The 26857-nt window shown below is 34.6% G+C and overlaps 1 protein-coding gene across 1 annotated transcript in view; it reads left to right on the top strand.

Moving 5' to 3' along the window:
* The first annotated feature begins 902 nt into the window (after positions 1-902).
* Positions 903-26857, top strand: part of LOC149417082 (putative Rho GTPase-activating protein CG5521) — a 56757-nt gene continuing 30802 nt past the window's right edge. Inside the window, exons 1-8 of the mRNA XM_089640755.1 lie at positions 903-1171; positions 2892-3002; positions 17914-18085; positions 20577-21169; positions 21787-22113; positions 22409-22587; positions 24404-24553; positions 24957-25138. Coding sequence (XP_089496881.1) covers positions 1066-1171; positions 2892-3002; positions 17914-18085; positions 20577-21169; positions 21787-22113; positions 22409-22587; positions 24404-24553; positions 24957-25138 — 1820 coding nt within the window. The 5' untranslated portion in view covers positions 903-1065. The remainder of the gene's footprint in view (positions 1172-2891; positions 3003-17913; positions 18086-20576; positions 21170-21786; positions 22114-22408; positions 22588-24403; positions 24554-24956; positions 25139-26857) is intronic.

Raw genomic sequence — 26857 nt, 5'->3', positions numbered from 1 at the left:
AAAAATGTACTATGCTAGGCATAAATAAACCACTCACATGCTAGGTTAGATTAATTAAATAAACCACTCGTCATATCTAAAAAAACTGAAGCACTCAGTTGTTTGTTCTACAGATTTATTCTTATTTTAAATAATGTTTGATTTTAACAACCGTTATTTTTTTTAACGCGTAATACCCGGAGGTTCAAAATAAAACACATGCGGCGATGGTGGGTCCAGATTGACCCGGCTGAAATGATGAAATTAAAAGGCTTTTTAAACAAAGTCATAAACAAAAATCACAATACTAGAAATGTGCCCGAATGGTTGACAACATCTGCGCGGGACTGTGAGAGACAAAGACAGAAGGACAGAGCAAGAGATATGCTGTTTCGTCGGCTGCTCAAATTCAACTGAGAAGAAATGGAATTTTTGCGTGTTTTTATACACAATTATTCTAGTAACTTTTTTAAAACGTGTCCGATTTTAATCATTTTTGTGTCGAAATGTGGGTAAATATTTGATGAAAGAATAAACAAAAGGAAATTAGCCTAAACGAGATATTTGCGGCAAAATCTTTTATTTAAAAAACACTGGGTCAAATCAGACCCATCACCAGAGTCGAGGTGTTAGTAAAAAATGCTGTTTCTTCATAATTTTACTTCTTGCAAAATTATACTAATTGAAGGTAAATCAAATTGAAATATGAATCAAGTTGAAACAAATGGCTGAAAACTAAAGCCCTGAATGTTTTTAGTGTTTATAATTATTTATTATTGTCTATATATTTTGATATTTGTAATTTGGCACCAACCTACCCATACTTAATGAAGATATCGGGAAAAATATTTTTTTAGACTGAAATACTGTAACTTTGTTCCCTTCAATGGCAACACTTCTATTGTCAATTTAAATATGGCGAAGTTCATTGCACTGTTTACGTCAACCTAAAATCTTTAATGCAATTTTTGCAATGAATTCCCACCGTATTGTGCAAAATTGTAATAGAAGTGTATGGAACTGTCGGGTTATATTGTTAAAATGATAAATAGTGGTTTATTCGCGAGTGAATAAAGCGACGCCGAAATGTTTACCAAAAAGTCTCACCAAGACGTCAAAAAGTCGTCAGTGAAAATACAAGATTCCAAAAAAGACTCCGCTACAAGATTAAAGCATTTGAAGATCGTATTAGGTATGTTTGATCCGTTAACTTATGTTATATAGAATTAGTTCCTACATTTAACATTTTGGTATATTGACCCAAGTGGGCGTTTTCATATAGGAAGTCACCCAGTTCACATGGTTCTCATTAGTCACCCACTTTACCTGCCTTTACAAAATCATAACTGTTCTTTCATACGCACCCATAATATCATTATTCCTCACTCGTATGCTTCGGTACAACAATACAGTATTCTTTGCAGATAATCTGCTTACATATTCATTTAACTGTCAAATTTTATGATTGTCAAAAATTGTAAACAAAGATAAGCCTAGCTGTAAATATGTTGACCTGACTGGATAATTCTATGGTCTTTTAATATTCCACATCAACTTGACATAATCTTATTATGGACAAGAATTTACTAAGATTATAAAATACTTTTAAGTAATTAGTATACATAAATTAAAATTGTTACTAAAACAAGGTTCCCTCTCTTAATTTGCAAGAACCAGTTTCTTAAAGTGCGCAATTTTTATTGCAATTCAGTTTCACTGTGCAATTGTAATGTTATCAACTTCCATATTGAAACAGATTTTTTATATAAATAAGTCAAACATGTTTAATTTCTGGATTCAAATGTTTTCAAGGTATACAAGAATACAACAATTTTTCAATATTTTATTCGGTTTTATCAGAATCGAATTGTTGTTTCAAATAGACCTTGCTATGTTCAGAGACTAGATCTGATTAGCCAGGTACATCACAACCTTCCTCCTTTCCTTCTCTATTTTCTTAAGCCTAACAAAATTCTCAAAAAACGGGGTTACTATAGTCCCACTTCCCACTAGCTTTGGACCGATGAAACTCTTGTACTAAATCACATAAAAATAAAAATCTTATAATAATAATAAAAAGTTAAAGAAATTAATAATAATAAAAATTTAAAGTTAAAAAAAAAAAAATTAAAAAAAAAAAAAAAAAAATTGAATAATTTGTAGAGCGCCGTTTTTGTGAAAAATCACCTCAAGGGCTTATATGTCACAATAATGGATATCTATATGAGTTCCCATTTATAATTGGGGATGGTTAAAACTGGTGCATTGATTGTAATTATATTTTATTCTTATAACCTGAACACATCTCAATAAATTATTAATTTTCTCCATTTTTAGGTCCCAGTTATAAAGTCTTACCGCTGAAAACTCTTTGTAACCTCTCCCTCTTATTCATAAACAACGTAAGTGTAACAAAAATTGAGGTTACACAGGAGCTTGCAGTGGCAGAACTGTATCTCCAAAGGTTGCTATCTCTAAATAGTATAAAAGAAATGTGTCTGTCGTTTGTGCGCTTAGTTCTTCTAAACTATGCCACAGATTTTGATAGGGTTTTCACTATCATTTAGAGAATTTCTTCCGGAAGGTTTAAATATATAATACATGCATATTATATTTAAATAATTTAGAGAAAAGTCTAACAACGCCGGGTACATTTCAGTTAATATATACATATGTTATGCTAATTTTAATCATCAGTGCATACGCTATGTTTTCTAATTCCATTTATATTATTATTAACCTGCTGTACGAGGACTTCACAACAGTTGGGTTGCGAGCGGCCGCGACCCACTCGCTGACGTCACAACAATTGTCTTGCTAACAAGTAGCAATGAAAAAATACCGCCTACAGGAGCACCTAGCATCGAAACGTCACGTGTTCAAAGAGTTAATGAATATTGTTTGTTCCGCAGATCATTTTGACACCGAGGAAGCCAAGTCCTACTTTGAGACCAACTTCAGCCATGTCTACTTCATCCTCTATGACAACTTTGTGCAGGCGGAGACGAACCTGCGCCAGAGAGGTAACCATTTTACTAAATATTGCTGTCGAAATTGATTAATTCAAAAGTATTAATTGTATTTAGAAGATTTTTAACAACACCCACACTGCAGAAAAGGTACATTTGTAAGAACAGTATAATTCTCACTAATCCACCATCCCAAAAAGTAGGCAAGTGTCAAATTATCGAAAGCGGCGGATTATAGTACATACGTACAATTATGCTAAAAATTAAACAGTATTTCTTAAAAACAAACAAACACTCCTATCGATCTTTCGTAAAAATTCCAATGTTGGTTTAAAGTTAAGGTGACATGTCGACGCTTGTCAGGTGATTTTGTGACTTATTTAAACAAAGAAAGTGGCAGAACGAATGTGACATGCGACAGTTGCTATAATACACAGATTACTAACAAAAATGTCCTAAAAAAAACAGTAATTTAAATGAAAAAATGGTCAGCTAGAGTATGTTAGACGGCAGTATAGAAACTGAGCGTTTAAGAGTAAGATAACCCAACCCGTCGTTGTAGAAAGCTCGGCGCTCGAGTATAGGCACGCAGCGGACTACTGAAGTTGACATACGAATACTTGATTTTGTGCTTAAACCTTGTAAAAATAATAATAAAGCGTGTAGTTGTCGGATAATCGAGCGGCAGAATACTGAGAGAGTACTGGGCCTCGATTCTCCACGAAATCATTCCACTCGTTGTTCGAATGGAATGACTTTTGACGTTTGGCATATATAAGTATGTACCTTCGACGAGACTCGAGAATAAGATGGTCGATCAATAGACGAGGATTGCGAGCGGCCTGGATTGGAGAATCGATACCCTGGTATTTAGGTTAAAATGATGATTTAATCAAGGAAAACTTAAAATTTTACCAGGTTATCTGTAATTCTTTAGAAAATACATAATTCAATACATGTGTTTTTTGTGCTCTCCAATTTAAATTAACTTGGTAAGACTGCATTATGTTTAAATGTTTTAAACCAATGTTTATGTTGTCTTATGCATATTCAACAACACTTTAAAATCGATATTATAAATTAAATGACTCATTTAAATATCTTATAACCTACCAATACCTGACTTATATTATAAATATTTCATGTCAATCATATTTTGGAATTAGCCCATATAGTATTTCATATCAGCGTGAACTCATCTTACGCAATCAGTACTTTTTTATCATGTGTCAGTTTCAACTTGACACTACAGATTTACAAATGATGATCAATCAATTTTCAGTTCGATGACTAAACAGATCAGCTTGAAAGCAAGGTTGCCACCTGATGAAGTCATTTTTGATAATCTGTAATTTTTTTAAATAGATCTATTTGAATTTTGATTTTGTTTTCGTGACCGAATGAATGTAAGTCTTGGAAGTGGAAATTAATCTACTTCCCGACATCAAATCGAGCTAAAACTCGGCAGACAGTCTCTTTGTCAATGACAACGCATTCTATCAACTTTTGGTGGCAATCACGCATGCACACAAGGACATAAAGGCATTTTTCTCTAATAGGATAACATTATAGCACTTAATATACGAAATAAATGTCAGTCCTACCCAATCGGCATTTGGCTCACTCCATTCCCTGAGGAGGAAGGTTCAATCCTCCGTCAAACAAAAAAAAAGCAATTATATATTTTTTAAATACATCTATTAACCGCTTCTGTGCCAAGAGCGAGTTAATTCGCATTCTTGGCCTGCTGTGCACAGCTACACTTCTACCTACTGGCATTTAAAAGGTTAACACACTTTGGTCGGGTTATTTTTTACGCCAGCAGACTGCTGAAAACGGGCCAAAATAAAGGTCCTGCGCGAATTTCTTTAATTTGTTTTAAATCGCCATATCTTCGAAAATAATGGAAATATTTTAATAAAATTTTCTACATACTAACTCAGCATACCCAAGCTATAAAATTTCTAGCCGAAAACCAAGCATTATTTCTAATGCAACTTAATAAATCGAAAACAAAGTCATTGTTGGGTCTTTAGGGTTCAATTTTTTAAGTATAAACTAGGTTTTAATTTTATAAAATTACAAATTATTATATTTTCACCAATCCCAAATCATTACAAAAACAAAAAAAATTGCCACATCTCTAGTATCGTCAGAGTAACACATTATTACCTATTCAAATACACGTGTGCAATTGCCCTTCGCACGGTACAGCGGACCAAAACCATCGGAACGTGCTAATAATATTGGTTATTTTTTCAAATGAAATTAAAAATAATCACTTAGAATGCTTCTCAGAATGCTTCACAGCGTAGAATGCTTCTCGTATTGCTCGTGTAATATTGTTTTTCACCATACACTATTAGGTTTAAGTTTCTAACCACCTTTATATAATCAGTTACAGTTCACGTCTAAAAATTGTTCATCTAATATTTCATTATTCTTCCTCCATATCACTTTCTTCAGAATCACTGAACTGTAATGGCATCACTGACATTCTTCTCCTACAATGAATTTCTTCACTTCCACTAGATTCTTCACTTTCACTATGGAATTCAGGCAAATAATTACTAGAACAGGCAGATAAATTATCTGCGATGATTTCGTCATCACTTTCGTAATTTTCAGAATCCATTTTGAAAGGTTTGAAAAAGCATATATAAATATTATCACCTCAGAACACAACCGTAGGACAATTTTTTTTAAAAACTGGCACGCACTTGTAAGTATTTATTATGCTCCGCCTAACTGTGTTTGCCGATACCTGCTTTTAATGCGCCCGAGATTCTCCGCTCGCTCGCACCTAGGAGTTGAGTGGGTGCGGAACAGAGATAGAGAGATTTTTTTTTGGGTTTCAGGGTAATAAAAACCCTGGTTCCAGGAATTGGATTATTACAATAACAGAATATGTTATCTAAATTACTTATTTCGTTGATCTTCAAACGCAAAACCTATCAAGTGTCAGATGTTCAATAATATAGGTCGTTTTAGTTTACACAAAAGACTCCAAGATAAATACAATAAAAGAGATTTGATAATTATGTACATATAGTTGGGACCTTTACAAAGAGATTGGTATATAATATTCATATAAAAACATCAGATAATTTCTTCTTTTCTTCCATTGAAATGAGGCAGACGCAGAAGGTAGAAATACCCTTCCCGACGTTAAGCATCAATCGACTTAACGGGTAGAAATACCCTTCCCGACTAAAGTGTGTTAATAAAAACAGATGTATTATAGTAAAAAAAACTTTTTCGCGGGTTGATTTTTTTTGGATTACTTATTAGGACCATTCCTATTATGTACCTTTATTTCTATGACTGTAGATTTGGCAATTTTGAAATATTTCTATACAAATAAACTATGTTAGGTTATTAGTCTAAAATTGTATCATTTCAAGTCATTGAAACTCTGATCAGCTATTGTACAATGTTCCATATACCCACAGACATATGAATATATAGACTAGAAATTAAAGGTGAGGGGTAAAATCAACTGTTGAAGAACGAAGGGGGTAAAGCTGACTGTGATTCGTCAATAAATCAATCTGACAGTATATAGGCATCTCGCATTATAATATCACCATTTAGTTCTTAAAAGTAAAATCTGCTTTTGAATGAATACACATTTTTACATGGGAGCGCAAATTACTCGCCACGTTATGAACAAATTTGCGAAGTACAAATTCGGCAAAAAAAAATTTCTTCTATTTTCAGAGTCGAATATTTTGTTTACGTATTTAGTTAAGACACTTTTATAAGTGTTCATAATTTACTTCCCAGTAACAACGATGCGCACACTTGAGAATCGCTACATTCGACCAGGATGTATCTCGATATGATAGTATATGTTTCTACAACTGATTCATATTATACGATGTGAATAAGCTTAAAATGATGCTTACATATGGAATGTAATACGACAATTGGGTTTATTCTCTTTTTCACATCTATTTTTACAAGTTTTCATAGCACAAGCCACTATTTTGCCGTGTTATTTCATAAAATGCCTCGACCATAGCTTGACGCTAGTTCGAACAAGAATGATGACGTCACATTCTCAAGATTCACGGGAAGCCATACGCGAGCCCAGCCGGCTCCAATGGAACCGGTATGGGGAATGGGGAATAATACGTTTTTGATCACTTAGGGCAGGTCTACTAATATTCATATGTCTATGCATATACCTAATCTGAATTTGATATACATAAATAGCCTTTACTAATAAAAAAACACCAACACGGTGTTTTATTTACTCATTGAATAAAGTCTGTATAAGTTCTGTTTTGAAATTGTACTAATAAACGCATTTTAGTGATTGTGTAGATAAAATAAATTGTAACCTAACAATGTCGTTTTCGGAGGCGATGAACTTCTTTATAAATCTTTGCTTTCTTAAAATCCGCTTCACAGAGATCAAATGGATTCAGGCATTGTTTTATATGTATTTTGGAAACGAGGGCCTAATGTCAATGCTATTATGTCATTGATGTCCAAAATGTCAAAATAATAATCCACTTTCTGAAATGTAAAGGAAAATTAATTATTTTTAAGAATAAGTGTGACAAAAATCTGTTTATTCAAAAGTCATTTTAGTATGTCAACTGAAAAAATACATTTTACTAGAAATATGTAGATACTGGCATTGTTATCTTTTCTCAAGTTTGCACAACTATTAATAACACACATATAAAAATACATTGATCACTCATTCGAGGGTCAAAGTCAAAATACAGCTAATAATAATAATAATAATGTTTATTTCAGCTGGACAGAGCGGTGTGTGCAATGCTCTGCCTGCCATAAAAGTTTACATTTAAGTTAATACATAAAAAGAAAATGAATAAAGAAATAAATAAAAATAATAAATAAAAAATGAATACATTGATGAGCACATTAGGACTTTATGGTGGCTTGAGTGAAATTCTCCATCTCCGGTGTAGAGGCGCTCCCTGCCACTGGGCAACGGCCTGGACAAGAGTGTTGTCCGATCTCTGGTAGCGCTGACTCGTCCCGGCTATTCTGTGGCGCATCAAAGCAGCGAACCCATGCAACCTAACCAAGCTTCTTCCGCTTTGTAAGCAATGTGTAACTTTCCATGATATCTTTACGGATGTTTTACGTTTGGCCAATGTAATGTTTATTAGTAAAGTTTTTATATAAACTGCCATTTACCAGCTGTGTAAAATTTTAATAAAATTTTAATAAGACTTATCGGCGAGACTGAAAATGTGAAAATGCGCATCCAATTAAAGATCTCCTGAACATAGTAGATGGATCAGATAGATCAGTCTTTCTCAAAGTGGGCGATAACACCCCTTTGTAGGCGCTGGAGGCTTTCAGAGGGGCAGTAGAGGGGTCAAAGAAAATTACCATAAAGCCCCGGCTTTAAGGTAATCTAGAGGGGCGATGTCAGACATATTCTATCTATAAAAATCCGACAGAATCTAGCTGAATTAAATGATAAAAGTTTTATTTTACTTCCTTATAACAAAACTGAGTATGTATTTGCCAATTTGTTAGTTAGTTTTTGAATTAAGTAAAACACTAATAATGGAATTATATCTTCGTCATTGGTTCCTCAAGTATGGAAAACTGTATCAGACTATCAACCTTAAGTTTGTGGGGATAAAGTTCCAACAAGTTTTTGTTAAACAATGCAATTTTTACAACCAATTTGCTGTAGCAACGTTGCTAACTAAAAAGAGAAATCGGCTGCATGTTAATTAACGCCGCGTCTTATGCTACGTATATATCTGCAAGCCGAACTGCCGAGCTGAACCTCAACATATTGGAAAGAAACGAAGCAACCGCAAATGCCGCTTGCAGTTGATTTTTTCCTTTCCTGTAATTTGTGGTAAGGTTCGGATTCCGGTCGGCAAATGTATATGTACCCTTACGGCAGTTTTTAAGTGAATTCGAACCTGATATTAAAAAACTCGTCGTTTTTTAAATCTCAAAGTGGCCGGTGGTCGAAATAAGTTTGAGAACCTGTTACAAACTTATCTATAAACCTATCTGCAGTTGAGGGCTTCACAGCTGAAGATAATGATAATATTTTAGTAATTTATATAGCATCGTTTTCGTGAAAAATCACCTCAAGGGCGCTGTACAAATATTTTTTTAATTTTTTTATTTTATTTTTTTTTTATTTAGGAAACAAACATTCATTTATATATTTAGCATAAACAGCAATTATTTACAATATTAGACCAATAATGTTCCATTAATTTTAGTCTTTATTCAATATTTTCACCTGTCCAATATATTTATAAATGACAAAGAAATATAAAGAATAAACATTATAAGGAATTACAAAATGTTATAAAAACAATTAAAGACAGTTAATACAGTTTTTGCATGATTATAATAAAAACAATAAAATAAAGTAAAACGATTGGATTATTTCACAAAATAAAAAGTTAAGTTATCAGTTTTAGTAAGTTACATTTTATATGTTTTCAAGTTACACTTGAAAATGTCTACATCTCTAGAGGCATTGTCAGTTTTACAGATAGTCCTATTAAAGAGTTTTGCTCATATTTGGCTTTACAATGTGGTGTTCTAAATAAGTCATTGTTCAATCTGATGTTGTGTTCAGGGCAACGAAATGCAATCTTTTCTAGCAGATATATAATAATATAGTATAATATATTTATTAAATAATTAATACTAGAACTACTGACATGTAAGTCAGAGTTTTAGATGTATCTAAGACTTATATCTAGTGACTTACGACTAAGGCCTATAACTACTGTCTTAATGACATATATATTTACTTAAGTAGAAACTTACAACTAACATTATCAATCTAATTTTACTAGCGCCAGAAGAAGGAAATTCTACAATATTAGGGTGTTTTTATAATTAATTTTAGAACACGGGTGCAAAATGCACCCAATGGGTTAGCTGGATTTATAGAAGCGTATACATATATATCTTAAATGAATAAAGTAAACGAATGAAATTAATCGTCATTACCTATGGATACAAAAAACTTGATTAACCCATCGGCATACAAATTTTTATTTGTGACATTTGTGCATACTTGAGAAGGATTATTACTGTGCAGTATTGCACCCCATATTTCCCCAAATTAAATACTTCTTATTCTTTTATATAGATTATAATTTTATTGTGAACTATCTAAGTATGTGGGAAAAGTTTTAGTCGCCCCAATGGGGCGGGCAATATGCCGATGCGAGAAAAGTGCAGCCCCCCAATCTTGGCGGCAGGTATGGGTTAAAAATCGTTTTTGATTGCCAGCACAGATAATTTTTTAAATTTGTATTAACCCTATATTGCTCTATGGATGCCACATATTTTCTTGTTGATGCGTATTATTAAATACGTAGAATATGCAAACCTTTAACTCGATCAGCTCGTAAATGTCAAGTTTTTAAATAGCTATTTAAAGGTCATTCATAAACCTTTACCTGCCAGCCAGCATGAACGGGTGGCGGATATAGTTTAACAACTAAATGTGAATAAATAAATCCATATCAATAATCGATTCCCTTATCAGCGTACGGCTACAAGCCAAACCTTATCACAAAATCATACATAATATTGTTTTGGTGCATTGTTTTAATATTTTGCACACTCGGTAAAATACACATCATTATTTCATTGTTTTTAAGAGTTTAAAATACTCGGTCTTCGGAAACTAGTGGTATGAGAGAGAAACTGCTAAATTTGCATCACAATTGGAGTCAATTTTGTGGTACAACTTTTTTTTGTTTTCGAGTCATTTGAAAACAAGTTAGAATTTTTCTTGTCAAATTTAAAAATATTCCGAAGCTAAGCTGCTTTTCCTAAATGCGTCAAAGCGTAGACCCAGTTCCTGATTCACCAGTTTTCTGCTTGTACCACTGGTTTCCAGACACTGTGTATGTGCCTATATATCATATGAAAAGCTATTATTATCAAAAAAATTCATAAAACTTTTTTTTAACACTTGAGCAGCAAAAATAAATAATTTCCTTGTTAAAAAAACTTTAAAGTTTCTTGTAATCTACCTTGAAAATAGCTCCTCTGCCACTGTTTTTTTTAGTTGTTCTCTATTTTTTCTTTTCCTTTAGTTTATATTACAGTGGTGTGCATTAATTTTTTTTCCGATTTTTCAGAAGAAATAAGAATTAAAGTTGCTATTTTTATTCCAGAAAAAATTATACAATTTGTATATTTTCTGATATAAAAATGCCAATAAGTCTCTGCCCTTCATTACATATCATTGATAAATACCTTCTTTTTTTCAATTGTATTTTTACCTCCGTTTATGTATTTATTGATTGTAAAATAACAGCATACTGCGTTATTTGATATTTTGTAAATATTTTAATAAGATAATGATTTTATGTATTTCATGTTATTGTATTTGGGGCATGAGTAGTAAAATAACCTACATATTATGTTTATTTTTCCATTGAGGATGAGTCAAGCCGTTTTGATGTGATTATTGCAATTATTGTTTTATTTACCTTTTTAGTAGAACGCCAGTTATTCAAATCAGGGACAAGGTTATTTTGGAAATAGATAAATAGTTCATTGATGATGTTTCACTTTGTTGTTAATCAAATAATGATAATAATATCCTTGGCATTCCATGCAGCTGTACCTGCTTATATTTTTTTTGCATTTTGGATAATTTCCCACTGTAAATATACAAAAAATTGGGACACGCTTAATTTGCATATTTTATTTTAAATAAACTTTGAAGTACTTAGATAATAATGAGAAGTATGTATTTCAGTTTCCGGAGATAGAAATTAATGCATTTTAATAGTTATTTCGTTAAAATTGAAACCGATTGTTACTTTAAAATTTATTTAATGACAAACTAATGTTTATAAGACAAGGTTTTTTATGCATAGCACAAAGGATAACAAATTATTATAAGCAATAATTAGTTGCCTTAAATATCTATATAAATTGAAAATATCTTCAGAGTAAAAATAAATGCCGCTTATTTCCAACCGCCAAATGATGCAATATGTACTAGTACATATGAAAAATACAGGTGAAAAAATATAATAAGCAGTAATTGTTGATTGAAGTACTAGTACAAATTGAATTATTTGGCGTGTTGGAAATAAGCCGACGTAGCTCAGTGGTCCAGAGCACCTGACGGCGGCATTTATTTTTACTCTGGAGATATTTTCAATTTGTATTGATATTTTAGGCGACTAATTATTATTGCTTATAATAATTTGTTATGGATTGTTACTTGGCGGCCATTGTTAATGATGTCAATGTTTTAAGGTTAGATTTTTTCTTCTCTTATTTAAACCAAAATATTAACATATGACCCTAAAATAGGTTGTTAGGTTGTGAGTTTGGGTTTTGGTGAGGAAAAGATGTCGAATTATCCGGTTTTTTTTTTGCAAAATAGCTACTAAAATACATTATTTTCCATTTTTGGAAACCGAAATACTTACTTGTCATTGTTATCTAACTGATACGTAGTGGTTTTTGTATTAAAAGTGCGTATTAACCGTGTCTGTATTTTCTGTGTATTTACCTTTCCCGCTAATATACTTTCAAATTCATATGTATTTATGTTTCTGAAAATATTTATGTTGTGGTTTTCAAAATTTCTAATGATTTATTTGTTTCATTTTTACCAAACAGAGCTGTCATTTCATTTGGGTGAGTGGCGTTGACTTATCTCTAGGAATGTGCATTTATCAAACCCCCCTTGTTTTGCATGTTTTGAATTCATAATATATACATTGATATTATATTCTTCCTAGTGATTTACATACAATAATCCCTCATCGATCCGAGGTATGTTGTGAGACCGAAGTAAGTCAGGAGGAGAAGAATATGGGGAGCAGGATGTTTTGGAAGTACCTGGCTATTCAGTCTGGGCACTAAATGCGGCTAAAGCCATTTCAAGCAACATTTTGATTATTTAACCTCTCAGGCTAATTTGTTCGCTTTTAGGAACAGCTCATATAATTTGTTTTGTCTTGGTTAGAATTATGATCGAAAAGCTGTTAAGAATAGAAAACACCATGCCTTATTTTCAAATCAGAAGTTAACCACATAAGAATTAAAATGTACACCTTTATAAAACTAAAGGTTCCAATCGCAATTTGAGAAAATTAATGAAACTTTGTGGTGTGTTTTCGCCATCAATAATTTTACTTCAGTGTTTAGATGAAAAAAACGTAAGGAGAGCCATTTTTAAAACTTTATTATGTATGCATTAAAAAATTTAATATTTCAAAAATGTTATGTTTATTTCTAATGGTAAAATTTTAAACTGTATTTCACCACCTTTTTAAAAACAGTTTTTAATTTTGGTATAAGTTCAGAATTATTGCATTTATTTGGATTTTATTTCAAAGCGGAAATACTCCGACGTTCTGACAGAATATGCCAGAAGGGTTAAGCACGGATAGTGGGAGATTACTGTATTACTACTGGTCGAGGGGTGAGACTCTTGACCAATCCCGGCTTACTCAAGTAATTTTTATTTAGTTAATTTTTCTTGTTTCACAATTAATTAATTTAAAAATAATATGTATACAGCTTATTTGCGACACATTCCTTAGTGAAAGATTCTCTTAGGACGGGTTGTTTTGCAGAATTTTAACAATTGATCGTAAGGTTCTATTCAAGTTCTGTTATTGTATCATTATTGGCCAGTTGTTTTACAAAACTGAAATGATGAAAGAATTTGAAAATCAACTTTGAAATTTGATCAATTTTTAAAATTCTGTGAAACAACCCGTCCTTAGTGTCGCTCTGTTAAAAGACCACCATTCACAATTGAAATGTTGCTTGAAATGACATTAGCTGTGTTTAGTGACCAGATCTGAATAGCCAGCTACTTACTCACCTTCCTCTTCCCCACCACCTTCAGCCTCACAACATACCCTAATTGGTGATGCCACAGTTTCACTGGCTCCAGAGGGTTGTAAGCAGTTGGCACTATTTTGCTTTATTATCTTTTTTTAAATCAATAAAAATTAAAAAAAAAAAAAACAGATCTACATAAATATCTACTCCATATATTTTACTCTTCTGTAATATGAAATCTGTACTAATAAAAATGATTAAAGTTTACTTCAATCCTCTTCAATTTCTTATAATTTTTTCTGTTTATTCTGACCAAACAGAGCTGTCCTTTCATTTAGGTGAGTGCATTGTTGTTATTATATCAAAATGCATGAAACATCATTTTAATTTTACCACATCATTGCCCCATCTAAAGTAGCTTATCTAAAGGTGTGTTGCTTTATAGGAGTAAACTTCGAAGTTTTATTTTTTATAGTTTTATCATTAATTATTCTGCGAAATGGCCTTGATTCTCGAAGAAAACCATCTACTCGTACAATGAGTGGTTCGACACACTCTTTGTACGAGTGGAATGACTTTTGACATTTGGCATATGTAATTATGTACCTTCGACGAGACTCAAGAATAAGAACGTCGACCAATGTATGTACTTTCGACAGCGATTGCGAGCGGCCTGGATTGGAGAATCGATACCCAGAATGCAAATAATGGGGACAATGAGGAATGGAACTTAATGGACTCGATGCAGTAGAAATGATTTGCCTGAAGCGTACGTGTGGTATTACCGTTTTGTGTATGAGAAGATCTGAAATGAATGAAAAGCGATGTAAACGTAATGAACGAGATGATTAGATGGTTTGGACATGATGGATAAGAGAATGGAGGAAGATTTTAAATGTGACATAGATTTGGATGGAAAAAATTGGGAACATACAAGAAAGACATGGCACGATGAAGAAAATTGAATACAGTGAATCCTCTATGCATCGTTTTCGAAGGGTCCTATTTATAGACATCCAAATTGATGGGCCTCAATATGAAATCCGGGTATCTTTTCGACGAGCTGAAGTCAAATCAATTGACCATATTTTTGGCACCGGGGAAGTTCAAGAATACTTTGAATAATCAACGACATCAGTCATACGTTGAACGCCGAAAAGTGTACATTGGAATAACCAAACCCTGCGCAGAAAAATTAAGTTTGCTAAAGCAGGGCAACGGTTTGCAACGCATTCCACTGTGGGACTTTTCTTCGTAGGATTTGGAATTTTCGTAAAAACTGATCCGGCTTTAAAACGGATTGCGTAGCCATGCTAAAAATGAGCAAAGTGGTTAAATTATAGCACATATGTAAAAAATAGTATAACAAATATTCAGTTTCTGAAACAAGCCCGAACTTTTGTTCGTCCGATTTGGGATTTGTAGTTTAGTTTTTACTCAGCCTGCGATTTGCGTACCATTGTAAAAAAGTGTAGTAATTCGTAAACAGATTATATTTTCGCAGACTAAATAGCGATATTACATTGCGAGTTGCCTGTATTCTATCAGATTAATTTATTGACAAATTACAGAAAGGAAGATATCACACATATAAATAAAAATGCCGCAATTCCTAAACGCTTGGCTACATCAACACGTTATTCTGCGGGATTTTTTTCCACTTTTTCGACAATTTATAATCTTCCTTGAAGAGTACGCAATTTATTCACTGGACGGTTAATTTTCATGGTTGAAACGTTCATAAACTAGAAACTTAAAAGATAACCGCACCGCTGTGTTTGAATGTCTAACGACAACTAATGTCGGAAAGAACCGACGGCAGCGATAGATCGAGTAGAATAGTACAAAAACAAAGTGCTTTAAACGATTAATGCATTAAAATGATGCATAGAGGAACGATCGATGCATTCTATTTTTGCCAGATTTGTATGAAATAATTTTAGAACTGAAAGATATAAACGACACATGCTAGGAAACCATTATTATTTCCATGTATGTACATGAGTTGATCCATTGTAATGAGTGAATTTTGTGACCTTCCTTAAATAGTTAAAAAAAAATAACTTCAATGGTCTTGTAAAGTAACCAATTTGCTGATAGCTATATTTAGGGCCTGTTGATTTAAGAGTTGTGGGAGCAACATATCATATATCCATCAATCATTTTAATAATATGTCGACATTTCTCCATTCATCTGATCATCCTCTGTTCTCCAATACGTAATTTCTACAATTTATACGAGTCGTCGACTTGCAAAACCCGCTCTGGAAATTTCTGCTGGTTCTGACGCATTCACAAAATGTGCTTTAAGTAAATTGAAAATAAATTAATTATCAATATTTTTCGCAAAATATCAAAAGAATAATGTTGATATTTAGCATAAAAGATATATTCAAAGAGTTTCAAGCAGTTTTTCGTTACATCTACAGATTTCCTCTAAATTCCAGAGCAGGTTTTGAAAGTTGACTCATATGGAATCATAACCATACATGTAGAAACCGTATTTACCTTCAATGATTTCACCCGTTTTCTTCGCTATTCTCATACTTCAACATTTATTAATTTGTGCTGTTATTCCACCATGTATAATATTTTTGATTAAAAACTTTGTTCCACTTGCAGATTTTCACCGCCAAAGTTATTATCGTGATTTTATATTTTTGGAATATTATACCATGTTGTGCTTCTTCCTTCGTTATACAACATTTCGAACAGCGTTACAGTGTCCACTATCAGGGGAGATGTATAGGTTGTGTTGTGTGTTTATGTATATAGTAGTGATTCTAGTATAATAATTAGTTATAATTTTTGGCATTTAGTACGGTACCGTATATCAAGAACTATGAAGCTTAGCACTGTCGTCTCTAATGGAGTTTTTGTGGATTTTATTTACCACAATAATTAGGCATGCTCAATGGATTTTGGGTCTTCCCAAGACTTTAGGAACAAATCCAAAATAATAACCGGTTTCAATTATGTGCTTGACAATTTCCGATTTGTCCGGATGGCCGAGTTTGCATGCTCAAAAATATTCCAAGATCCTTTTGAGACCCGACTATTAAACTTAATAAGTGGAACAAAGTTTTCTTTTAATGCTTTCATTTGTTCTTTTGTCATTAAGAATAACATCTAATCTTCATTATGTATGCCAATTTGTACGCAAGTGCGAATGAAATTAAAAGTAATTGCTCTGCGCTCAAATCAAATTTTCACACTTTGACGATAATGCTTTATTTACACTGTTCGTTTTGGTTTATGTGAGAATTCAAAGCAATCATTCATTATTTTTATTTTACGCCTCAGTTTTTATTTTTAATGATTATTTATTAATGAAGTGTTTTAATACTAAAAGCCATTTGTGTCACAATAATAACAATATTTATTAATAATTTTGATGTTTTTATTGATGTATTCATATTTTTTCGATTGATTTAAACATTTTTCAGAGCTCCATAGCTCATAATGGAAATAACTTTTCATGCTGAAAAAAAAACATTCACCTAGAAATTTCAAGCTTTGCAAATTTTATGATGCCAAAGTTCACTGTATGAGAGGTTTTGCAGCTTCATAAAAATTTTCTGCTTTGATGTTTTTAAGACATTGGATTTCTGCTCTAGAAAGTCGTCCACACAATATATAAGATTTTTACAATGAAGATTGGTATTTTAAATTTACTTGAAATATCCTGAAATGTATATTTACGACTCTAAAAATGTACATAATAATACACGCTTTTCTTATTTCATATCAAAACTACGTTCTTAAAGTGATCGTGAATCTGTACGTAATATTCCATGTTTAAATATTTTGGCTACTGTAAACTTGAAACGTTCCACATTTAAATAAATTTGCTAATATGATTGTGTAAATAATGTTCTATGCTCAAATAATTTGTCTAACTTGTGATGGTCCATGGATTTGTAAGTTCCGTGTTTAAATAATTTGGCTAATATGAACTTACAATATTCCACATTCAAAAATTTGTGCTAATATGAACTTGTATTGTTCCATGTTCAAAATTTAGGCTCTATAATGAAGTCTTATATATAATTGGCTAAAATGAACTTGTAATATTCCACATTCAAAATCTAGGCACTAAAAAATGAAGTTATATTTAAATAAGTTGGCTAATATGAAGTTGTAATGTCTGATCCAGTCCACAAGGCGGGGCGGGAGGAGTTGGAGGGGGTGTTGGTGCTGCTGGAGAAGGTGCTCTGCCTATTGCCGGAGCTGCTGGGCCGGCGGTGGCAGTTGCATTCTCTAACCAGGATTTTCTCCAAACTTCTGCACAAGGGGAACAGTCAGAGACTCAGGGCGGAAGCTGTCAGGTGAGAACTCCCTGTGACTCTGTGACTTCAAAAGACCACACTTCACTATTTTACCAATCTCAAGTGCGCCCCACTATTAAATTTGGCAGCCACCTCTGGTCCGGAGCTCAAAAAAACCGTTGACCATGCAGAAATGTAAAATGCTGTCCGTTTGATGGATTCTTCATCTTAACAAAACAGATTGCAATCTTTAAAGCACAAGTGTCGAGTGGTAATGCTGTCCTCGTTCTACCTGTATTTTAATGGAAAATGCTCTGAGGAACTAGCGTCATTGATGTGATTCGGGAAACACGCAAAACGCGTGCCCGACATTTGTCACATGAGAACAGGTATTTTATCTGATTCATTCTTTCGAGGGAATTTTTTTAAATTATTTTCCTCCATATATGATTGCGGTTAGTGTAAAAACAGTCCTAAAATGTTTGAAGTGTCCAATCTCACTATCGAAATAAATACACAAGAGTCCCAACTGCTCAGAGACAGCAGGACTATGCACAATATTGTGACGTTAAGGAATATATGAGAAGGATGGCAGAGTGCTGTCAGAATTGGTCACTACAAATTGCCATAAACATTTTTAGTAACTTTTCATTTCAGAATGATGGTCTTTCACCAAGTAAATACTGGAAATATGTTGCATTTGTCTGTGACCAAGCCTAAGGAACTTACTACAGATGGAAAGATTAAAGTTATTGGTCGGATTTGAATGCATAATATAATAATAAAATTTACAAATGAGATATATACAATCTTCACTCTCTGTCATAAAGTAGTAGCCAAATCCACAGCTAATTGCAGTCAATTTAAATTCATTACTGAAACTAGCGCAGACCTGTGAAAAATTACGGGATATTCTGAATGAGGTTGTCTCCTAATTTATTTTTATTTTTATGTAAATCTCTAAATAGTATATAATAATGTCGCTATCCGCGTCTGTCTGTTTGTGCGCCTAGTTCTTCTAAACTACGAAACGGATTTTGATAGGGTACACTATCATTTAGAGAATTTCTTCCGGAAGGTTTATGTATATAATACATGCATATTATATTTGTAGAAAGTAGAGAAAAGTTGATGTTTTGTAATCAAAATCCATCTTATGAGATGCATCAAAAAATTTACTACGGAATTGTATATCTCAAAAAGGTATACAGAAAAGTCCGCGATGGAGATATGTCTATCTCCTAAGGTTATCCCCAGGAACGCCGGGTACAAGTCAGCTAGTGTATTATATTTATCCCTTCAGCTAATTTGTTTTCTTTTAGGAACTACTCATATGGTCTCACAGACATTGTTGTGTCTCCCTTACTGTTGTGGTGAGAAATATGATTTAAACATTGTTAGAAAGAGAAAACACCACGCTTTATATTCAAATCTAAAAGTTAACCACAGAAGAATTAAAAATTTTAAATTTGAAAAAACTTCCTAGACGTTTTTATTAATTGTTTTTGTATAAGACAACGAAAAAGTGAGGTAATATTAACGTTTGTAATACAATTGTCTAATAAAATATATTTTTTTAGTTACAAAAGATGTAAAGTGAGCAATTTCAATTATTTTTTGTTTGCATTAAAAAATTTAATATTTCAAAAAACATGTGTTTATTTTTAAAAATTAAATTTGGAACTTTCATAAACAGTTTTCAGCTTTTGGATATGTTCACAAATATTCCATTTATTTGGGTTTTTTTGCAAAGTGGAAATACTTCGAAGTGTAAAATGCGGGCAATAATAACGTCACATGAGACATAATTCAATATAATTCATAATTCTATTGGCAATGCTGCAAGTACTGCCGCGTATATATTGTGATGTCTCAAGCTTTTCGGTTGAAAAATATTAACATTTTGACAGCTTATATCTTTGGTATATATTTTTGGTATTTTCCAAAGATATTAGAAGAACGAGATATGCTATGTTGTCCGCCGGACCGTAGCCGGAGTACTACCTAATTAGGGTACTTTGAACGGTATCGGGACGTGTACGCACAGAAATCTGTTCTCTGTATTAGTGCGGATACCTTGGCGTAAGCGAAGGTGTGCAGTAGTATTGGTGAACAAAACCGGCGACACTGGGCACAACAATTCCACACAGTATGAACTGCTCATAGCACATCTCGTTCTTCTAATATCTTTGGTATTTTCCATGCCAATAATTCAATAAATTCCATCCACAACACGCTCCAATTAATGTGATACATTTAAAAATGTAAAACATTAAATTTCATTATAGGAGACGACCTCACTCTAGTCAAATTAGTTTCAATTTTAAAAATGGCAATTGAAATAATTTTCTGTTAGAAATATTAAATTATAGTTAGGTACTTTATTGCATTTCCAAACTAACAAATTAACACTTCTAATTTTGAAAATGATGACACTTGAATTAATAGCGAGAGTTCTAGATTTTATTGAATCGGAGTTACAGCCACATAACTGAAATTTAAAATTTTGATTGCTACATTTCACTAAATCAATAAATATGTTTGTTTTCAGATATTTTCTGCTATGGTACCAAGCGCTAGGCGACAATGCGCCGGCCGAAGTGCATTACATGTTCGCCACGCTCGTCCCCGGCTTCCCGGAACCGAAGATATCATCTTCCGGCTCCGTGGCCACCTCAGCCATCGGCACCACCCTCAAAGACATCCCGCAGGAAACCGCCGAGTACAACATCGCCAACATCCTCCAGCACCCCAACTTCTCGTCCAGCGAATCAACACCGAGCAAGCGCATAACCGTTTCCCCGGAACAGCCTGTTTCAACGGGATTGCTGGGGAAACTAGCCAGCGTTTCGGCTTCGATTTTCCACGACACAAATGTCTTAAACCCAGTGCAAAATGTTGAGATTTTCCCGTTACTGCCGGCGAGCGGCCACGAGAAAATGGTGGAGAATGAGTCTAAATATTTTCTCGAGGTGTTGCTGGAAGGTATGGCTGCCACCGTCACTAAAATCCAGTGGAGGGACCGATCGCACATGAAGGCGATGAAAACTTTTGCCTTTCTTCTGGAGAAGTTCAAACAGTATTATCTGCCGTACATCTGTCCGCAGTTTGATTATAACAGTTCGTTGTATAATCCAAATCTAGGTGAGTTATTTAAATTTCATTTTGCTACCTGACTCTTTAACAAGTTTCAACGCTCTTTGTTCAAACATTTAAAAAATGAGGCATTGTTCTCTGGCGTCTTGTCTCATAATATATTAAATGTTTGAGAATTTTTACTTTTAATGATTACCTCTACACCCAAATATTCTGCTTTGTTTTTAAAATAGCTGAGACATTTACTGGGATTTATTTCGCTTTAAAAGGTGGGAAAAGAGGATGGAGTTGGTTTTTCGAAATATTATGTAGACAGTGAACTTCCTCTTATTTTAAAAGCCAAGTGTGCAAAATCTCATCAATCTCGGAATAAAACTGTAAATTTGTATAAAAAAACAAAACCACACCACCACAGACACTCTTCTCTATATGTATATAGATTTTGCAGATCTAATCAGCTTTTGTGTTTCCTCTGTCCTACGACATGGGGCTCTTCAAGACCCACATTCGCTCCATTCTTTCCTTGAAAAGATCCCCAAATATTACATAGGCCCCCAATGTGGAGTTGATAAACAGATTAATCTCTGATACGAATGGATATAATATCTGTAGTTTAGTTTCATAGCTCTTTTTGAATGCACTACAATTTAGCCCTCTTGTTTCAGATCTCCCCACACAGCATCCCGTGCTAGAAGACGAATACATCCAATGCCGCGTCATCCTGATAAAATGGGTGGCGAACTATGCGCACGTTACCAAGCGGGCGGGCGACGGTTCGGCCCAGCCGTCTTCACTCTCGTCGGGACAGTCGCACAGCAGCACAAACACGCCGGCGCCCTCACTGACCAACAGCACCGCGCCGCTCATGCTTACTTCACTGGCGAGCCACAGCGAAGAAGGCGAGCAATCGTTTACCGTGAGCACGGCCGGCGATATATACAGGAGTTCGCCGCTTGAGCATCCCAATGTTGCTCATCCCAGCTTAGATTCAAGTGAGTTTATTTTGTAATTTAAGTACAATGGCGTTAGACTTTTGATGTTCATTGAATTTTTCATCATATTATCGAACTTCTATCCTCTTTATCTGATCTTTCTAACAGCCATTCCCTCTCTAATTAACATTTTTTCAGGATGTTGATTTATATATAGAGTGTTAAGGGACGTACTTGACTTACTTTAACCAGTGATTCCTGCCATTATTTGGAGTAAAAAATGTAAATGAAAAGTTAATCTTCGGTGCAGGAGGCTTAAATAATTTCGTGCCTAACTAAAAACATAAATTTACAGCCGAATCCAGCAGCGAAGAACTCTCCAGCGTGGCCGTGGTGCGTGACGTGCTCAACTGCTCGCGTGACCACGTCAACTTCACGCACGAGGTCCTGCGCCAGGCCTTCCTCCTTCCCTTCTCCCAGTCTGCCGCCATCCGGAGAGTCATTGCCGTCTACAAGGACTGGATTCAGATGAATGTAAGAATTATTTGGTTCCAAATTTTTATGGCGAACTGGCTGAAGCATCCAGCATTGTTCGGGCTTTATTCTGCTTAAAGGGGTGGAAAAGTGGACCTTCACCTACCTCCTGTTTTGAAGGTCGAGTGTGCTAAATTTCATCAATCTCAGAATAAAACGGTAGATTTGTATCAAAAAAATTGACTGACCAGCACTCTTATTTATACACAGTGACCGGAAGTTTGTATGGTAACTGGTGAATCACATTTGGAGTCAACTTTATGGTATAAATTTTTGTTGGTTTGAGCTTTCATTTTCGTTTAAGTCAAGCCTGTAATTTTGACTTGGAATTTTTTTTGGCCAAATTTGGAAAAAATCAGTTGCTAAGGGGTTAATCACAGCTGTTTAATGTCTTTTAAAATGTGTCAAAGCATACAATTTCAAAAGGTTTATTATTCCATTAGTTGCCGAAAAAACTGAAAAGTTTAAAACAAACAAAAAAATATTCGAAATGCTCAGATCGATAAAATAAAGATATTTCAGATTCTCTTTGTAGATTCACCAGTTTTTCCGATTATACTACAAGTTTCCGGACTTCTTATATATCGTATTTGCGCTTGCAAGACCGGCTAAAGTTTTACCAAAATCTACAGGTGAAACTTCCCAGTTTTGTATTCAAATGGATGAAAAAACAACATTTGTATGAGAATTGTGTGATAACAGTTACTTATGCGTATAGCCAAGATTGGGCCTGATTTGCTTAAATCTGACACATAGCCGTTTTGCAAGCGCAATGACTATAATATATAGATAGGTTGACTGTTGAAAGGAAATGATAATTTGAATAGGACTTTGGGTATCCGCACAGACGATATAGCGGGAGTGGCCGGCTGGCCGCTTCGATGCCTTGGAAGGAAAATCGGGGAAAAAGGAGGGAGAATGTTGAAAAAAAGGGAAAATGGGGAAAAATATGAGAAAAGGGAAAAATATAGGGAAAGGGAGAAATGGGGAAAATGTGGGAGATTATGGGAGAAAGGTATAGGGCAGGGGGGAGGAAGGTAGGGGGGAACCTGCGCCCTGACAAGGGACGCTTCGACTATTGTGAAAATGTTTCTTCTTGATGAGCACCAGGGAGCCGGGAGAAAGAAGAAGGCCAGGTTGAAGTGAAGGTCCAGGGCAGAAGAGGCTTGAAGAGGCAGTCAGGGGCAGTCCAGGAGAGATGTTGATGAGGCGATGGTTGCTGGATCTCTGCCGAATTGCGCAAGTTTTCTGCCTTTTAAAGGACCAACGGGCTCAGCTCTCCCTTTGTTAGCGAGAAATTCCGAGAATTATTTTGGGTTCCCGGAATTTTCACAGGGCAGAGCGCCGTTGTTGCGCAACTCGATAAGGGACGAATTTGACTGGGTCCCTGACTGTTTCTTTAATCCGCCTGCCCGGGACATTTTTATTTTTAGACATTTTGTGAGTGTGCACAAATTTACATATTAAAAGGAATTGATGTTTAAAGGGAAGCTTTGCACAATATTCATTTTTGTGCAAACGGCGAGTTTTGTAAAGGAGACTGCGTTTGCACAATTTCAAATTTCATGCAAGTCTTCCATGTTTTGCATATAAGATTTACAGTTTTTATACAAGAGAGAGAATTTGTTGCATAAATTCGAAGGTGCGCAGAGGTTAGTTTGTAAAGGAACTACCTCTGCGTAAATTCAAACTTATGCAAATTAATTTAAAATCCGTCGAGGTACAACGTCCGGTACAATTAGGAATTCATAATTTAAGTTCAAATATGAACATATTGAAATACGATAGAAGATAAACCATATTGAACATCTTCCAGGTGGTAGAGATCCCCCCCTTTCTCCTGGAGCACACGCACGGCTCCGTCACCAGCAACCACGAGGTGTCGGCCCCGCCGCGCCGTCTGCGCAATGATTCGTACCTCGGCGCCATTCACAAGGACAACATACTGGTCCGCGCTGGCCTGCAGGTAAATACAAACAGTTTTCTTTCACACAGTTGTCTTTATTATAAAGTACGAAATTTATGCGTGCCACTGCCATTTGGTATTTTACATAGCTTTTTCTTGTCAATTCAACTATTTTCAGCTCGCAATTTCATTTCTATCATGAGCTATAAGGTTTTGAAATATCTGTTTAACTGGCAAAAAATGCGACAAGACCATAAATATTTTTTATTCCATTTTTTCAGTTCTTCAATAAGAAAAAGGTTTTAACCACTTGAATGCCATAGCGGATATCTGATGTTTTGTAGCAGTGCGTGCCAGAGTATCTGTAGTAGATATACTAATAGCTCACCGCACTTACCTTCCTGCAGTTCCTAGTATACTAAAATACATTTTTTTAAATATTTATTTCTTTACTTTCTACCAGAATGTACTACAGCTGTTCATGACGCAAGCGGCCAACGTGTTTCTGGCGCTGCACGGCCCCAGCCCCACCACGGGCGGTATGTCGCAGCAGCACCTTCTAGAGGAGCAGACCGACACGTGCAAACGCGTACTCAACATCTACAGATACATGGTCATGCACACCACCATGGACACGCACACGTGGTAGGACGTCTTGCCAAATCATTGTGTTTTACAATTCGAATAATGGATTTCGCTAGTTTTCTAATGTTTTTTTATTGCTTGCAACACTGGTCTTTTTACACAATACCGATCTGGAATCCCAATTTTTATGAGTACCAAATAAGAGTCCCAACAAACGTCTGGATCCAGTTAGACTATGGCATCTCCAACTGGAGTATGTTGTGAGGTTGAAGGAAGTGGAGAGGGGAGGAGATGAGGAAGGTGGAAAAGTACCTGGCTATTCAGCTCTCATCACCAAGCACATTTTAAGCAACGTTTCTATTGTAAATGTGGTCCTTCATCAAGGCCATACTGAAAGTATCTACCACTCTCAAACGGTGGTAAGAAGCAACCGCTCTGCCCTTTTCAAAAGATTAAAAGATTTTCAAAATAAATCGTTAAAACAAGGTTTCATCTTACCGTAGAATTTATTGTCTCATAACATTGCTGCGTCAGATAAAACCTTGTTCTTCCAAGGGTTCAAAGTGGTTTTTATTTCTGAACTCTAATACTCCTGTATAATTCACAAAAGTGGAGTAGGAGAGTAAGCTTATACATACATATATATTTTATGCTCATTAGAATAACAAGGTTCCATCTGACACAGCAATGTCATACAATAATAGGCTCTAGATAGAGTTACCTTAGAGTTCATTATCGCACAACATTGCTGCGTCAGATGAAAATTTGTTCTTCCAAGGGTTCAAAGTGGTTTTTATTTCTGAACGGAGAGTAAGTTTATATATATTTTATGCTCGTTAGAATTAGAAGGTTCCATCTGACACAGCAATGTCATACGATAATAGGCTCTAGATAGAGTTACCTTAGAGTTCATTATCGCACAACATTGCTGCGTCAGATGAAAATTTGTTCTTTCAAGGGTTCAAAGTGGTTTTTATTTCTGAACTCTAATACTCCTGTATAATTCACAAAAGTGGAGTCAGAGAATAAGCTTATTTATATTTTATGCTCCTTAGAATAACAAGGTTCCATTTGACACATCAATGTCATACGATAATAGGCTCTAGATAGAGTTACCTTAGAGTTCATTATCGTACAACATTGCTGCGTCAGATGAAAATTTTGTTCTTCCAAGGGTTCAAACTGGTTGTTATTGCTCTGAAGTCTAAGGCCCTTCTTCCACAGGAATACGCAAGTATCCGATACTGATGTTGTGTTTTAGCGTCAAAAACAACTTGCCAGACCCACAACACTATCAATAATCATTGTAGAATTTTTGAAAAGTCAAAATTCGAAAGCTTTCATAACCTTGCTCACAAACGGTTCTCATTTTTATATCTTATCATTCGTTATCATTATTTGATGAGCAGGCAGAATTCTACTGATGCGCTCATATCTGATTTTACAATAAGTTTAACAGTAATTGAGATGTTTTAAATTTAAGACAAGTTAATCCTTTCTTCTCTTCAACTAAGAATCCAGTCGAGCTTTAAATTGGTTTATATTAGTAGAATCGATGACATGTTGTGGAAGTTTGTTCCATGCATCCACTACTCTTATGTATAAGGAAGTGTTTCCTAGGATTGGATGCAAAAGGCTGGTTGCGGGAGAGTGGCATCATCAACGAGTTGACAAAATGTCGGCAGCGTGCGCCTGTGTATGGCGGTAGTCGCCAAGATATTTGAATCTTCAAGATCAAGATCGTAAGAATCATCATCATAAAAGATACGAGTGTCGGAT

The sequence above is a fragment of the Hesperophylax consimilis genome, chromosome 16 (assembly GCF_061612785.1).
Source record: "Hesperophylax consimilis isolate HC1 chromosome 16, BYU_Hcon_1.0, whole genome shotgun sequence".
Classification (NCBI taxonomy): domain Eukaryota; kingdom Metazoa; phylum Arthropoda; class Insecta; order Trichoptera; family Limnephilidae; genus Hesperophylax; species Hesperophylax consimilis.
The sequence above is the reverse complement of the archived record's forward strand: the minus strand, read 5'-3'. Positions and strand labels throughout refer to the sequence as shown.